Source organism: Prionailurus viverrinus, chromosome X, assembly GCF_022837055.1.
Source record: "Prionailurus viverrinus isolate Anna chromosome X, UM_Priviv_1.0, whole genome shotgun sequence".
Classification (NCBI taxonomy): domain Eukaryota; kingdom Metazoa; phylum Chordata; class Mammalia; order Carnivora; family Felidae; genus Prionailurus; species Prionailurus viverrinus.
The window spans coordinates 41,074,844-41,089,703 of record NC_062579.1 but is presented as its reverse complement, the minus strand read 5'-3'; the positions used below and the strand labels follow the sequence as shown (position 1 = coordinate 41,089,703).

General features: G+C 42.2%; 1 protein-coding gene across 1 annotated transcript; it reads right to left on the bottom strand.

Moving 5' to 3' along the window:
• Window positions 1-1,033: 1,033 nt before the first annotated feature.
• Window positions 1,034-5,738, bottom strand: BMP15 (bone morphogenetic protein 15). Its single transcript, XM_047843070.1, has 2 exons — window positions 5,414-5,738; window positions 1,034-1,890 (listed from the first exon to the last, which is right to left on the bottom strand). The coding sequence occupies exons 1-2, from the start codon at window positions 5,736-5,738 to the stop codon at window positions 1,034-1,036; spliced, it is 1,182 nt and encodes a 393-aa protein (XP_047699026.1).
• Window positions 5,739-14,860: the final 9,122 nt, after the last annotated feature.

Here is a 14,860-nt window from a genome sequence, read left to right as displayed (position 1 = left end):
AACTGAACACACAAATAGGCAAGCCCAGAATGAAGTTGGCCCCAGGCCTCAGCACATCTTACCCTTCCCCCACAGCCCTTCAAGCTTCCTGGCTGCAGCCTTCTACCCCTCCACCCCCAACCAGGCCAAGGCATAGCCTCAGAGCTACCAGGGAGCTTTCTTTGTGGGATAATTAACAAGAATTTAAGTGTTATATAAAATAATGTCCTGTGAAATCTAGAAAGTTTAAAATGACTCTCCCATACATAATCCTAATCAACAATGACGGCTCTCCCTCTCTTCACCATAGCTGCAGATGGTTTTGAAAAGATTATCCTCTCAGCTCCATACTCAAGTTTTCCTTTTGGCCTTATTAAGGGCTGTTCTCACCAGAGGATAGGAAGGGATCCCAGGTACTTTCCCCAGGTTCAGAGGCTGAGAGGAAAATCCCTGATATCTTAGAAAAAAAAATATTCCTTCTGCTTCCCTCCAAAGATTTTAATGGAGATTATTGCTTAAACATTTTTTTAATCCATCTGAGGAAAGTTAGTTTTAGATTCAGAAGGCAATGCAGCCAGAAACATGCAGTCTTTCAGATTAGGTACTAGTTTTGAGGGTACAGGAGGCAAGATAGAGGAGTATAAAATCTCAAGTGGCCTTCTTAGCCCAAAATCTTCTAGAAAGCCTCAAAAGATGGATACTAGGAAGGTTTCACCTTTGCAGGCCTTGGTAGGACAATTCCAAAAGTTCTACTGTCATGGACTGGTGACTTTTGACAAGGTCACAATAAAGAAAGATGGGCATCTCCAAAGGAACATCTTTAAGGGCTCTAATGGTGAAAATGTACAAATGCTTCGACTCAGAACTGTTTGTATAAAGTGAGGACCTCATACATGGGGGAAGAGACTTAACAACACCATAAGGAATGGAACCCACAATAGGTAGAAGATCACAGATAGAACACCACTTGCAGCCTTAACATTGATATTTGTTTTGTTATGTTAAACTCTTTTCCAATTCCTCAGGAAACCTGAGCTAGCTTTACACTTCGTTGTCACCTGCATGTGCAGGACTGGGCAATCATGTCCTCATACTCCTTATACAAGATACTCCCATTTGCTTCAACCAGAAGGATGCTAATGGGAACATACTTATATGGAACACAGGAGGGCTGAGGGATGCTCTGGTCTACCAGCTCATTGACAAGGTTCTGGATAATGGCATGATTAGGGGAATTAAGACCATATTGTAGTACCCGAGGGCAGATTCCCTTACAATAGTTTGGAGTATATAGATGGGGAGCAATAATCCAGTGATCCCAGCCCAGCTGATGGAAGCTGACTTGGAAAGGGTGGAGGGAACACTGGTTACTTTTAAGCCCATCATGTTCCCTGAAGGGACCAGGAACCCCAGATGTGATACTGTCTGTTTGCCGGGTCCTCCGCAAGAGGAGAGAAGAGTCATCATCCATGAATTCCTCCAGGCCTCTGGGGAGAAGTTTGGCCTTCTGAACACTTTCACGAGTATCATTGAAGTAGAGTAACAAAAATGCAGTGTCCAAGGATGAAGTTCCATGCCACTGAAGCTCAAGAATGTCACTACCTTTTTGTTGCTGGCACATGAAGTAGAGTCGTAGAACCCTGCGCCCCTTCTTATTCCAGAGCCTTTGAACATGTTGTGTGATATCCATCTCTGTCCAAGCTTTATACAGCATGGAAGGCTTTGAGGAATATCCTCCTGAAGAAGGAAAATGGTTGGTTGGGCCTTTCTGGACCCAGGGCTCCACATGGCAGGAGAGATGGAAACGAGCTAGGTGGAGCTGATGGCGATAAACCACAGTGGCTTGGACCAGTTGGTATGCTACCTGGTTCGGTCTCAGAGGAAAGTCCAGGGTCTGTATATTCCAGGGGCCTTCAACAGCAAGAGAGAACAAGAGTAGAAGTTTAACTTCTTACCTCCTAGCCTGAATCTCCTTCACAAACCTGCTCATTGCAAACTGACAGCTGCAAGCAGCCCTAAAAATAAAGCAAGATCATGATAATCACCATCATTTGTTGAGCATTTACTATTAGATGTTTTAATACATTACCTCTTTAATCTGCAACAGCCTTATGAGATAGTGATTATTCCCATATCCTTGAGACATGCATGAATTAAGAATTAGTTCTCCCGTCATATTATACAGATGTAACTTTGAGGTAACAATCCAATATTGGGGGCTATCTATGGCCTGCCATCACTTCGAACGTGGGGCCAAGATGCCACAAAGTAATTTTGTCTACGTACCCCTAGTGAGGGCAGCTGTTTTGCCATTTCTATCTTCTATGTTAAGAATTGTTTTCTGAGCAGCTGTTCCTTCTTAAGCCATTTCCCCCTTAACCCTCAGTCTCTCCCTTGTTCATTCCTTACTGGAAATTCTTCATGTACCACATTAATTGTACTGCAGTTCCCCAAATACCATTTTCAACAAGGTCTTGTCCTATAAATGTTTTGTTTCCCAAGAAATCTACTAGAAACTGAAAGCCTTTTGGCGATTAAGTTTTAATCCAAACTGTAATGCTGACACCTAGTGGCCAAGGGTTGGTCTGGGGCTGAAGTGCTCTGAATTTCTGTATCTTCTGGAAAAGATTAAGAGCAAAGATTACAAAAACCAGGCATTGCAGGAAAAAGCCTCCTTTTATCTTCAAACACCTTATCGCTAAACACTTGCATGTTAATTTTCATATTATTTACCTAAGCTTCCTTCTGCACTGAATCCACAAGCTTGGATTCTTCAGTAGGCCTGGAATGGTCAACGTAGAAGTGTTTTCAAGGTCTTGAAACATCAGGATAATTTTTCAAAGTTCAGATTCAACTCATGCTTAATACACCCTTAAGTTTGGGTCACTGGACATCATTCACACAATGCCCAAGCCAGGCTTCTATTTGCTTTCTCAAGTTATTCTACACTCCCATCCTATAATCATCTTTTCAAGAGGCCCACCCATACACCTGCCCCACCCTGCCTAAAAAGGAGCCCAACCCAACCTCTAGCAGGCTGTCTGGTGAGGAACTGCCCTTTACTTTCAGGCCTTGACATCACATATTTCCTGAAGCATGGTGGAGTAGTTAGGAATCAGAGCTAGGAAGGGTTTGCTCAGACCTTTTCAGGGAAATGACTGACTCACACATCCTATGTGATTGAACCCGGCACATTTCTGCAGACAAGCTCAATTCATCTGGGTCATCTCCTAATGGTGACTTGTGGCCGGATGTTCTTGTCCTCTATTTCTGGATCCTTTCCAGATTCCCTAGATGCCAGTACGTCCCACGGTCAGACCAGGATAGTAGCCTAATTCTAGGCATCCTCATCTAGCCCCATATAATCTGTACAAACTTGATTTGTGCAGCTTTCTGCTGCACTCAGAATGAATTCCAGATTCCTTATAATAGCCTACAAGTCCCTGCCTCTCCTCAGCCTCCTTTCCTGCCACTCTCACACAATGCTCACTAAGTTCCAGTCATACTGATCTTCCTTCTGATCTTCAAGTCAGACAAGCTTGTTTCCACCTCCTAGGCCTTTGCATACATGGTTTCCTCTGCCTAAATCAGACTTCTCTCTGCTCTTCCCATGCCTAGCTTATCTTACAGACCTCAGCTCAAATGTCACCTCTTCAAAGATGAATTCCATGACAATCCCATGTAAAGGAAGGATTTGTTATTTTCTAGCAAATCAAATTATTTCATTATTTGAGAACACTTAACCATGATTTGCAATTACAAGTGTTTACTTATGTCTCACCCATGAAAACTGTACCTCTCTTGATCATATCTGTATGTCAGCATGTAAAACTGTGCCTATCCCTCTGTAGGTGTTAAGTATTTGTTGAGTGAATCTCCACCCACGCCAAGCTATTTTCTCTTTCCTTAATCAGAATGCATATCTCTGCCTCTATGCATAGTCTCCTTCCTCCTTCCTCAAGGTCCATCTCAAATATTAGCTCTTCAGTGAAGTCTTTCACTGTCTTGCTGCTTCCCCTTCCTGGCCTTAAGCAGTGACCTATTTCTTCTTTCTTGTCTTGGGAGCCCTACTGCTTATCCTTGTCAAAGCATTTGTTATGCTGTAACACCATGATGTGATTTTTTATCTATACCAACTTGATGGGAGCTCTCAGAGGTCAGGGAAACAGTTATTTGCCTCTTTAGACCCAACCCAAACAGTGCCTGGTACTCAATTAAAATCTGTTGAGTCAGCACAGCAGGATGTTAAAAAGCACAAACTCTAGAGCCCAAAATCCTGGATTTGACACTCAGCTCTACCAGTTACTAGCTGTGTTACATTGAGTAAGTTACTCTGAATCTCAGTTTCTTTTCCTATAAAATTATTATGTTAATAATACCTACCTTATATGATGGTGCAGAGGATTAATGAAGATAATGTTTGTAAAGTACTTTGCCCAATGCCTGGAACATAGCAAGCTCACAGTAAAGATTAGCTAGGGGAATATTTGTTGTTTCACTTAAAGGAGGGAATGTAAACTACTAAAGGCCCAAAATTGATCTCACCAGGTTCCCAAGATTTCCTTGAAGTCGATGCTTTCTGCATTCCCTAGAGAGCCCTGCACTTCAGAAGCTCACTGGTTTCCTGGAACAGTATCTAACAAAGATATTTTTAAAATCAAGCATGATGGGAACAAAGAAAATTCCAAAATACCTTTGGTACCAAAAACCCAAGTAGCAACATGGCCTTAATAGAAAAACTGCTTGGTATTCAAGGATATCTAAACACTTGAGAAGTTATGAGTAGACTTTAGAATCAGGCAGACTTGACCTCAAATCCTACCTCTGTCACCCACTGTCTATGTGAACTTTGCAAGTTATTTGGCCTCTCTGTGCTTTAGTTTTTCTTTATCTTTAAAAATTAGGCTAATTGCTCCATGACAGCTAATGGTAATAGTGGTTCTTAAGGATTATATACAATAGCAGATGTTCACCTAACTAGGTATACAGACCTTTGGATGTTAATTTGGTTCTGCCCATTCTTACAAATTTCCCCAACTCAGCATCCTGTACTCTTTGCTCTTATAAGAATAAAACCACACATAAACAGCCCTCTACAAGAATACATAGTAGTATTTCTCAATTATAGTTTTCAGTGACATAAACAATAAGACTTTCTTTGAAAGATAGGAGCTGACATATCATTCAGTTGTCCTGGGGTCTGAGGGAGATTCCTCAGGTAGGGCCCAAGGCAATCTGTTCTTAAACTGGGGCCCTAAAGGGAAGCAGGTTTGGAGCTAGCTTCTCCCAACTTTTCCATCCTTTGAAATCTAAGCCTGAGAAACAAATCACCCACCAGGCAATGAAGCCTGATCGTAAACTCACAGATCCCCTTTCCCTACACTCTGTTCCCCCATTTCTCTTCCCTCCAGGACAGTATGGTATAATAACTCACCTCTGAGAGGCCTTGCTACATCAGCCAAGGGTCTCACCAGCCTCACCATGGTGGCCCCAATGGTGCGGTTCTCTCTAGGGCGCCCACGTGCATCGGCTGAACGCTGGTACAACTCCAACATGTACCGCAAAGGATGCCCTAGGACAGGTGGCTTCCTCTGCTGCTTGCCAGGAGCTCCTTCCAGCAGCTCCCGAATCAGGGGCAAGGAAGGGGCATCAGCCATGAGGGCATTAGAGGGCTGTCCTATCTTTGTCATTTGGACCCCATGTTCCATAAAAAGCACCAGTCCCCAAAGAAGGATTCTAACGATGCTGAGACAGAGCATCTCAAAAGGTGTGCTGTCCAGCAACACGCTGTATCCCAAGCCCAAAGGATGTCGCTCTGAGTCTTTCCTTTCACATAGGTAACCGCATCTGGCTCCAAACCACAAAAGATAGGGAGAGAAAAAAATGAAAGGCAAGCAGACAGGCCTTATGTTGATTCCTCTTGGAGGATTTCTGGACAGAAGGAGGTCTCTTAACTTGGCCTCTTTGCATCAAAACAGAAACAACCGGTGGGACAATGCAGCATATCCTTCCTGCTCTTCAGGGCTGGGAACAAGATAGCACTTACTCGGATGCTGAGGTAACCTTAAAGAAGAGGTCCATTCCAGGACCTGCTCCCTTACCTTATCCACTAGGATGAAAAAAACAAAACAAAACAAAACAACCCTTGCTTGCTGTGCTCCACAGCTTTAAAGGTAGTTTCTTAATTAGTCCTTAAAGGGCCAGAGACCTCTTGCTGCCATCCCACTTTCATGTAGCGCTTCCTCTAATGCATTATTTCCCAAAATGTGGTCTGCTATTGACTTAAGTGAAACTATCTGGGGTTATTGTTAAGAATGCAGACTCCTGGGTCCAGACCAAAACATGGACTCTCTGGAGCTGAGGTCCAAAAATCTGAATCTTAACAAATGCTCCAAGAAGTTTCTATGAACACTAAAATGTGGAAACCACTGTGAGTGTGGCTCCTGAAACTTGAAGAAGATGCCTCAACAGTGGTTTTCAATCTTGGCTATACATTGGGATCATCTGGGGAGTTTTAACTATTACAGATGCCTGGGTACCATCCTCAATGATTCTGATATAGTGGGTCTGGGCTGTTAGTAGGGCATCAGGAATTTTTTAAACTTCTGCAGGTGATTCTAATGTGCAGCCAAGTTTGACAACTCTGATTTAGAATTTCTGGTTTACCATGGAAGGTATTGAGATCCTAAGTGGGCTACATCAGAGAAGCCTGGGGGGCAGTGGAAGATGAGTCTGTGGAAGGTGGCTGGGAGCTCATCTCACTTTACTAGTTAATGGAAGCAGTAGGCTGGACCTGTTAGTTAAGGCTGCCCCAGACCAGGATTCTACAAACAATGGTAGGTGTAGTCCTGGCCATCTCCAAGTAGAAGAAGTTTGTTGGGGGCTCTAAGAAGGTTGGGCAGGAGGTCAAAACATGAATCTAGGAGATGATGAAGCTGACCTGGTTTATGGGAGACCTTTACTTCATACCAAGAATATCTATAGGTAGGTAGCACTATTGTGTAACAGGTATAGACTTTGTAATCACGTAGACCTGCGTTTGAATTGTGATTCTGCCTCTTCTCAGCTGTAATTTAACCTTTCCAAGGCAAATCTTTCATTTCCCTGAGCCTCAGTCTCCTTACCTGTAAAATAAGGATAATATGTTTTATCTCACAAGTTGTTGTGAGGATACAGGAAATAATCTATGTTAATTACATAAAACCTAGACACATGATATATCGTTACATGCTTGAAATTATTTTCTCCCTTCTTCTGTTTTTACTAACATGGCCTTGGTCCCTGGCATGTACTATAAAACAAAAAGCGGGCTAATGGGTACTTTGGGTCTGGAGTCAAATCCCAACTCAACAACCCATTAGGTGAGTGAATTTAAGCAAGGTTTCTCCCAGCCTGAGTTTCTTCATCTGTACTGCTGTCTCCCTCAAAGAGTTGGTGTTGTGTGTTGTACTGTGTACATTTGTATTGTATGCAATAATATATAAGTAAAAGATATAAACAGATGATTCACAGTAGGCAAAACATGAACAGTCAAAATATATGAAAATATGTAATGCAAATCAGAAAAATGCAATTTAAAACCACATAAGATATGATTTCACACCCTTTGGATTGGCAGCATATTAAAAGCCTGACGCTATTAAGTTCAGGTGAGAATATAAAACACTGTTAACTCTCTTACACTGCTGGCTGGGATGTGACTTGGTACAATCATTTTAGAGAGTAATTTGGCATTATCTCTAGTAAGGTTGAAGATGTATAATTCAGCAATACTATTGATAGAGCAGTAGCTTTTAGACATTTTTGTCTGTGACTCACAGGAATAATTACATCTTATATTGCAACCCAATATAAACATAAGCATACACACTCACATATACCTGATGTAAACATTTCCTGAAACAATACCTATCCTTACAACATAGTGGGAAGGGTAGTATATCATAATGGGTAAGAATATGGCTCTGGAGCCAGAATCCTAAGTTTAAAATCCATCTCCACCACTTACTAGTCTAACCTTGGGCAAGTTACTCAATTCTGTGTCTCAGTTTCCTCATGTGCTAATTGGAAACAATAGCCCCTCCATTGTTTCAATTTTTTAATATATAAAATGGGAGTAATCAAAATACTTGCCTCACAAGATTTTTTTGAGGATTAAATGAGTTAACACATGTAAGGCACTTAAAACAGTGCCTGGCACAAAGTATTAGACACAGATTAATTATTACATTTGATGCAATTTGGGCTCTCCAGAAAGCAGGGCTCACCCTGATGGCCTAGTTCTGGCTTTATGAGCTATGGAGCTCTGGCTTTATAAAGCCTCCCTGCCCTCCATGTCCTCACTACTCCTTCTTGCTCTCTTATGCCCTTCTCTGCCTCCCCAGCATTCTCTTTGGCCCTTGACCTCTGTCTGCTACCACTTTAAACTTCCTATCTTTCTATCCAACATAACTAAATAAAACAAGTTGTCAGGACAACTAGCAAAGGGTCTATCTAAGGGTTTGGGGCATAGTTTTCTTTGATGTTTCAGTGGTATTGCATTGGGATTACATCCGTCAAGAACATTTTTCTGACATCTGTTAGTGAAATATTGATACAGGGCCAAAAGAAATAAAAAGAGACAACATATTACACAGAGAATAGCATTATTTGAGTTTGAATTTCTGGTTATGCTATTTTTTGGCCATTGCTTAACCTTCTCTATATCTCAGCTTTCTTAACTATAAATTGGAGATATTCTTTAACCTTCTGGAGTTGTGGTGCAATTTAAATGAGACAGTATATATTAAGTATCTAATCCTATATATAGGATTATATAATCCTAAATAAATGGTAAATTTTATCATTAATAACCTGTGATTTTTGAAGTATATGCAAAGCGTACCTGACCAAAGGAAATATCTGGTCAGCATGCTTCTAAAGTTCAGCTGAATTTTTATTCCATTCCTCTCTCTACCAGGGCTTCAGGAGACTCACGTGATTGAACAGGTCAGCTTTCCCATTTTCAGAAACAGATTCAGTTTCTTATTTCAGAAAAATATCCAAAAATCAACTCCATTCTTACCACCAAAATTGAAAGAAGTTGATGTGATTATTTTCTAGAAATACCCCCCTGGTGGGCCCAATGTATGCTACTTCCCCAAAACCCCAGAAGAGGGCACCAACTGTCTTTCCAGCCTTATGATTGGAGAAGTAGGATGGGGTGAAAGGGCAGATTATAGGTGATTGGAACAGAATCTTCTAAACAATATTTACCAGCCCCTCCTGTTTTAGCAGGAAGCCAATATGTGAAAACATGATTTTTTTTATAGATTGGAGAGTTTAGGAAGTTATTACTGACATGACAAAAGAGGTTCTTGACATAACAAAATGGGTCACCACAAGTTGCTTTAAGCAGCAGAAACCCCTCTTAATGTACAGTGAGGGTTAACTTTTCAAACAATAATGTGATGGTACACTGGTAAAATGCATGATGTTTACAAAAGAATAGATTCTTATCCATCTTTGGGGAGCATGGCTATTCCATAAAATACACATGTATAATGTACTCTTTGTTTTACATGATTATAATTCACATTTTCTTGCAATTTTATTCATTTGAGAAATAACTAATAGGCATCTTCTATGTGGTTGTGTTAGTTGTTAAGGGTGCAGGCCTATAGCCAGACTGCTTGGGTTCAAATTCTAGCTCTACCACTTAACTAGCTTGGTAATTTTGGGCAACTGACTTAATCTCTCTGTGCCTCAGTTTCCTCATCTAATAATAAGGATAATAAAAGCACTACTTCAGAGGAGTGTTGTGAGGATTAAGTGACTTAATGCATATAATAAGCATACTATGTTCTAGACACTATACTAGACCCTGGGAGTACAGAAATGAATAAGACGAGTCTTCTATCCTTAGCACTCCCAGGCAGTTTGCTAGGCACTGAGATAGGTTGGGAGATGGCAAAATAAAACAGATAGTTTCAATCTGAAGTAGATAACAACCTTGATAGGGACATAAAAGATAGGAAACATTTCCTATAACTATGACATTTCCTCTGATTACCATTCTGAGTCTTTGAAAACTGGATCTTTTCTCTAGATGTGTTTTGTTTAAAAATATCATTTTCCATGAAACAGGAAATATGATGTATTATATAGAAATACTTATTAATTTGACACTAGAATATATCCTTTTACATATTATATATAATTTTGTCTTCATATTAACTCCATGAGTTAAGTATTATTATTATTCCCATTTACAGGTAAAGAAATTGAAGATCATAAAAGGAAACTTATCCAAGGTTAAACAGCTCTCAGATGGTGAAATCTATTAGTATTTGTATCCAAGTCAGGCTGACCTCAGAGGCCCTCTCTATATCCTGTAAGTTTGTTATATAAGCTGCCAATGGGCATTTAGCCCCTTAAGAAGACTCAGTTCTCCTATAAAGTAATCCTACAGATGTTCCTGAACAAGATGCCAAAATATAAGCTCTGTGAAGTAAAGGATCATGCCTTTCTTATTCACTGTTATAGGTGCTCAATCAATATTTGTAGAACAAATCATTGTAATAGGAGCCTATCATTCTTTCAGAAATCTAGGCTGATGGGCATATTCTGGTTGGATGTTGTAATGTGTCCTCAGAGAAGGCTATCCTGAGTTTTGAGGTAGAACAAAGTCTGAAACAACTTTCCCCTGTGCTTCCAACTCTTTTTGGAAAAAAAATCATTATTACCCGTGCTAAGAAGTTCTTGTGCTTTCTCCATCCCTAAAGATGCCAGAGGCCCCAGGAAAAGAAAGGATTCCCTTTGCCATGAATGGGTAACAAGAGTCAGTGCTCAGAGCACTTGGAAATGGGCATTGCACCACCCTTCCTATCCTGAAAACTAGGGAAATTCTAACTCAATTGTAATTCATGCAGACTCATACTCAAATGTAGCCAAATCAGCCTTGGGTCATGGTCTCTGCAGTAAAAAATACTTAAACTTCAACAGTGTTACCAAGCATTGTTTGGAGTATATGATAATGGAACCCAGTATAACAAGGAACACATGTGCAAAGGTACTGACGGTGCAGAATACCTGTGTAGCCAGAACACAGAGACTGAGGGAAAGAATTCCAAGAAAGGATGGTATAATGGGTAGGAGCCAAAACATTCATGGTCTTGTAAGGACTGCTGCTAGATTTTCTGCATCTTTCAGAAATTTAAAACAAGAATGCACAAGTTAGAAAAAGATATTCTTTCTGGATGGAAACAACTCTAACATGCAGAACACAGGTTGGATTTCAGCCCCTTTGACAAGGCAATTTGTGTAGTACACTACACAACTCTTTGGGACAGCCTTTTTTGTAAGGCTTTTGGCTTTCTCAGTGCTTTAGCCATATTGGTTTTATGGGTATCTTTCAATTTTTCCAACAAACCACACTATCTTTGCCTCAACACATTTGTATATACTGTCTCCTCTGCTCAGAAGGCTTTCTTTTTTGTAATGAATGAATGAATGAATGAATGAATGAATGAATGAATTTTTTAAATGAAATTAATTGTCAAATTGGTTTCCATACAACACCCAGTACTCATCCCAACAGGTGCCCGCCTCAATGCCCATCACCCACTTTCCCCTCCCTCCCACCCTCATCAACCCTCAGTCTGTTCTCAGTTTTTAAGAGTCTCTTATGGTTTGGCTCCCTCTCTCTCTAACTTTTTTTTCCTTCCCCTCCCCCATGGTCTTCTGTTAAGTTTCTCAGGATCCACATAAGAATGAAAATATGGTATCTTTCTTTCTCTGTATGACTTATTTCACTTAGCATAACACTCTCCAGTTCCATCCACGTTGCTACAAAAGGCCATAGTTCATTCTTTCTCATTGCCACGTAGTATCCCATAGTGTATATAAACCACACCCTCTTTATTCATTCATCAGTTGATGCACATTTAATCTCTTTCCATAATTTGGCTATTGTTGAAAGTGCTTCTATAAACATTGGGGTACAAGTGCCCCTATGCATCAGCACTCCTGCATCCCTTGGGTGAATTCTTAGCAGTGCTATTGCTGGGTCATAGATCTATTTTTAATTTTTTGAGGAACCTCCACGCTGTATTCCAGAGCGGCTGCACCAGTCTGCATTCCCACCAACAGTGCAAGAGGGTTCCTGTTTCTCCACATCTCCACCAGCATCTACAGTCTCCTGCTTTGTTCATTTTAGCCACTCTGACCGCCGTGAGGTGGTATCTCAGTGTGGTTTTGACTTGTATTTCCCTGATGTGAAATGACATTGAGCATCTTTTCATGTACATGTTGGCCATCTGGATGTCTTCTTTAGAGAAGTGTCTATTCATGTTTTGTGCCCATTTATTCACTGGATTGTTTGTTTTCCAGGTGTGGAGTTTGGTGAGCTCTTTATAGATTTTGGATACTAGCCTTTGTCCGATATGTCATTTGCAAATATCTTTTCCCATTCCGTTGGTTGCCTTTTAGTTTTTGTGGATTGTTTCCTTTGCAGTGCAGAAGCTTTTTATCTTCATGAGGTCCAAATGGTTCATTTTTGCTTTTAATTCCCTTGCCTTTGGGGATGTGTCAAGTAAGAAATTGCTGAGGCTGAGGTCACATAGGTTTTTTCCTGCTTTCTCTTCTAGGGTTTTGATAGCTACCTGTCTCACATTCACTCCTTTATCCATTTTGAGTTTGTTTTTGTGAATGGTATAAGAACGTGGCCTAGTTTCAACCTTCTGCATGTTGCTGTCCAGTTCTCTCAGCACCATTTGTTAAAGACACTGTCTTTTTTCCATCAGATACTTGTTCCTGCTTTGTCAAAGATTAGTTAGCCATACAATTGTGGGTCCAATTCTAGAGTCTCTATTCTATTCCATTGCTCCATATGACTGCTTTTTGCCAATACCATGCTGTCTTGACTACAGCTTTATAGTAGAAGCTAAAGTCTGGGATTGTGATGCCTCCCGCTTTGGTCTTCTTCTTCAATATTACTTAGGCTATTCAGGGTCTTTTGTGGTTCAATACAAATTTTAGGATGGCATGTTCTAGCTTCGAGAAGAATGCTTGTCCAATATTGATTGGGATTATATTGAATGTGTAGATTGCTTTGGGTAGTATTAACATTTTAACAATATTTATTCTTCCAATCCATGAGCAATGTTTTTCCATTTCTTTATATCTTCTTCAATTACCTTCATAAGCTTTCTATACTTTTCAGCATACAGATCTTTTACATCTTTGGTTAGGTTTATTCCTAGGTATTTTATGCTTCTTGGTGCTATTGTGAATGGGATCAGTTTCTTTATTTGTCTTTCTGTTGCTTCATTACTAGTGTATAAGAATGCAACTGAGAGGCTTTCAGGAAGATGGCGGCATAGGAGGACACTGGGCTCACCGCGTCCTGTGAATCACTTAGATTCCACCCACACCTGCCTAAATAACCCAGAAAATCACCAGAAGACTAGCAGAATGGATTCTCTGGAGCCAGGTGCAGACAAGAGGCCCATGGAAGAGGGTAGGAAGGGTGGCAAGGTGGTGCGCACTACCCGGACTGGTGGGAGGGAGCCAGGGCAGAGGGGCAGCCCACCAGCAAAGCAGAGCCAACGAGTCTGGCTTGCAAAAGTGGAGGGGCCTGATGGAGTGTGTTCGGACAGCAAGCAGGACTTAACATCTGGAAGGTTATAAGCTAACAGCTCTGCTCGGAGAGTGGGAGGGCTGGAGGACAATGAGAGGGAGAGTTGTTGAGCCCCAGACAACAGAGCTCAGATTGGTGGGGAACAAAGGTGCTTGCCAGCACCATCTCCCTCGCCCATCCCCCAGCCAAAATCACAAAGGGAACCAGCTCCTGTCAGGGAACTGGCTTGCACAGTGCAAACACCCAAGGCTGTGCTTCTGCAGATACTTCCCTATGGCAGTGGGTCTGACTCACCCCCCGTGCCGCAGGGCTCCTCCTGAAGCGAATCACTGAAGGAAAGTGAGCTGAGCCTACCCCTCCCGCCCCTGTGCACCTTGCCGATCCACCCCAGCTAATATGCCAGGTCCCCAGCTCCACAAGCCTGGCAGTGTGCAAGTAGCCCAGACGGGCCATGCCACTCCACAGTGAATCCCACCCTTAGAAGAGGGGAAGAGAAAGTACACACCAGTCAGACTGTGGCCCCAGTGGTGGGCTGGGGACAGACATCAGGTCTGACTGTGGCCTTGCCCACTAACGCAAGTTATTCAAGACAGCATAGGGGACGTGCCCCACAGTTCCACACCACACCAGGGACTATCCAAAATGACAAAACGGAAGAATTCTCCTCAAAAGAAACTCCAGGAAGTAGCGACAGCTAATGAACTGATAAAAAAGGATTTAAACAATATAACAGAAAGTGAATTTAGAATAATAGTCATAGGTTCAGCTAGTCAAGATGGCGGCGTAGGAGGACGCTGGGCTCACCGCACATCCTGCTGATCACTTAGATTCCACCTACACCTGCCTAAATAACCCAGAAAACTGCCAGAGGATTAGCAGAACGGAGCCGCTGGAGCCAAGCGCAGATCAGAGGCCCATGGAAGAGGGTAGGAAGGGCGGTGAGGCGGTGCGCGCTCCACGGACTGGCGGGAGGGAGCCGGGGTGGAGGGGCGGCTCGCCGACCAAGCAGAGCCCCCGAGTCTGGCTTGCAAAAGAGGAGGGACCTGACTGACTGTGTTCCGACAGCAAGCGCGACTTAGCGTTTGGGAGGACATAAGTTAGCAGCTCTGCTCGGAAAGCAGGAAGGCTGGAGGACAAAGGGAGGGAGCGCTGCTGGGCCCCCAGACGACAGAGCTCAGTTTGGCGGGGAACAAAGGCGCTCGCCAGCGCCATCTCCCCCGCCCATCCCCCAGCCAAAATCCCAAAGGGAACCAGTTCCTGCCA

Coding starts and splice junctions, on each gene's coding strand:
- BMP15 (XM_047843070.1), bottom strand. CDS start 5,738: ATGCTCTGTCTCAGCATCGTTAGAATCCTTCTTTGGGGACTGGTGCTT. Junction 1,891..5,413: donor TGTAGCAAGGCCTCTCAGAG/GTGAGTTATTAT, acceptor TTGCTGTTGAAG/GCCCCTGGAATATACAGACC.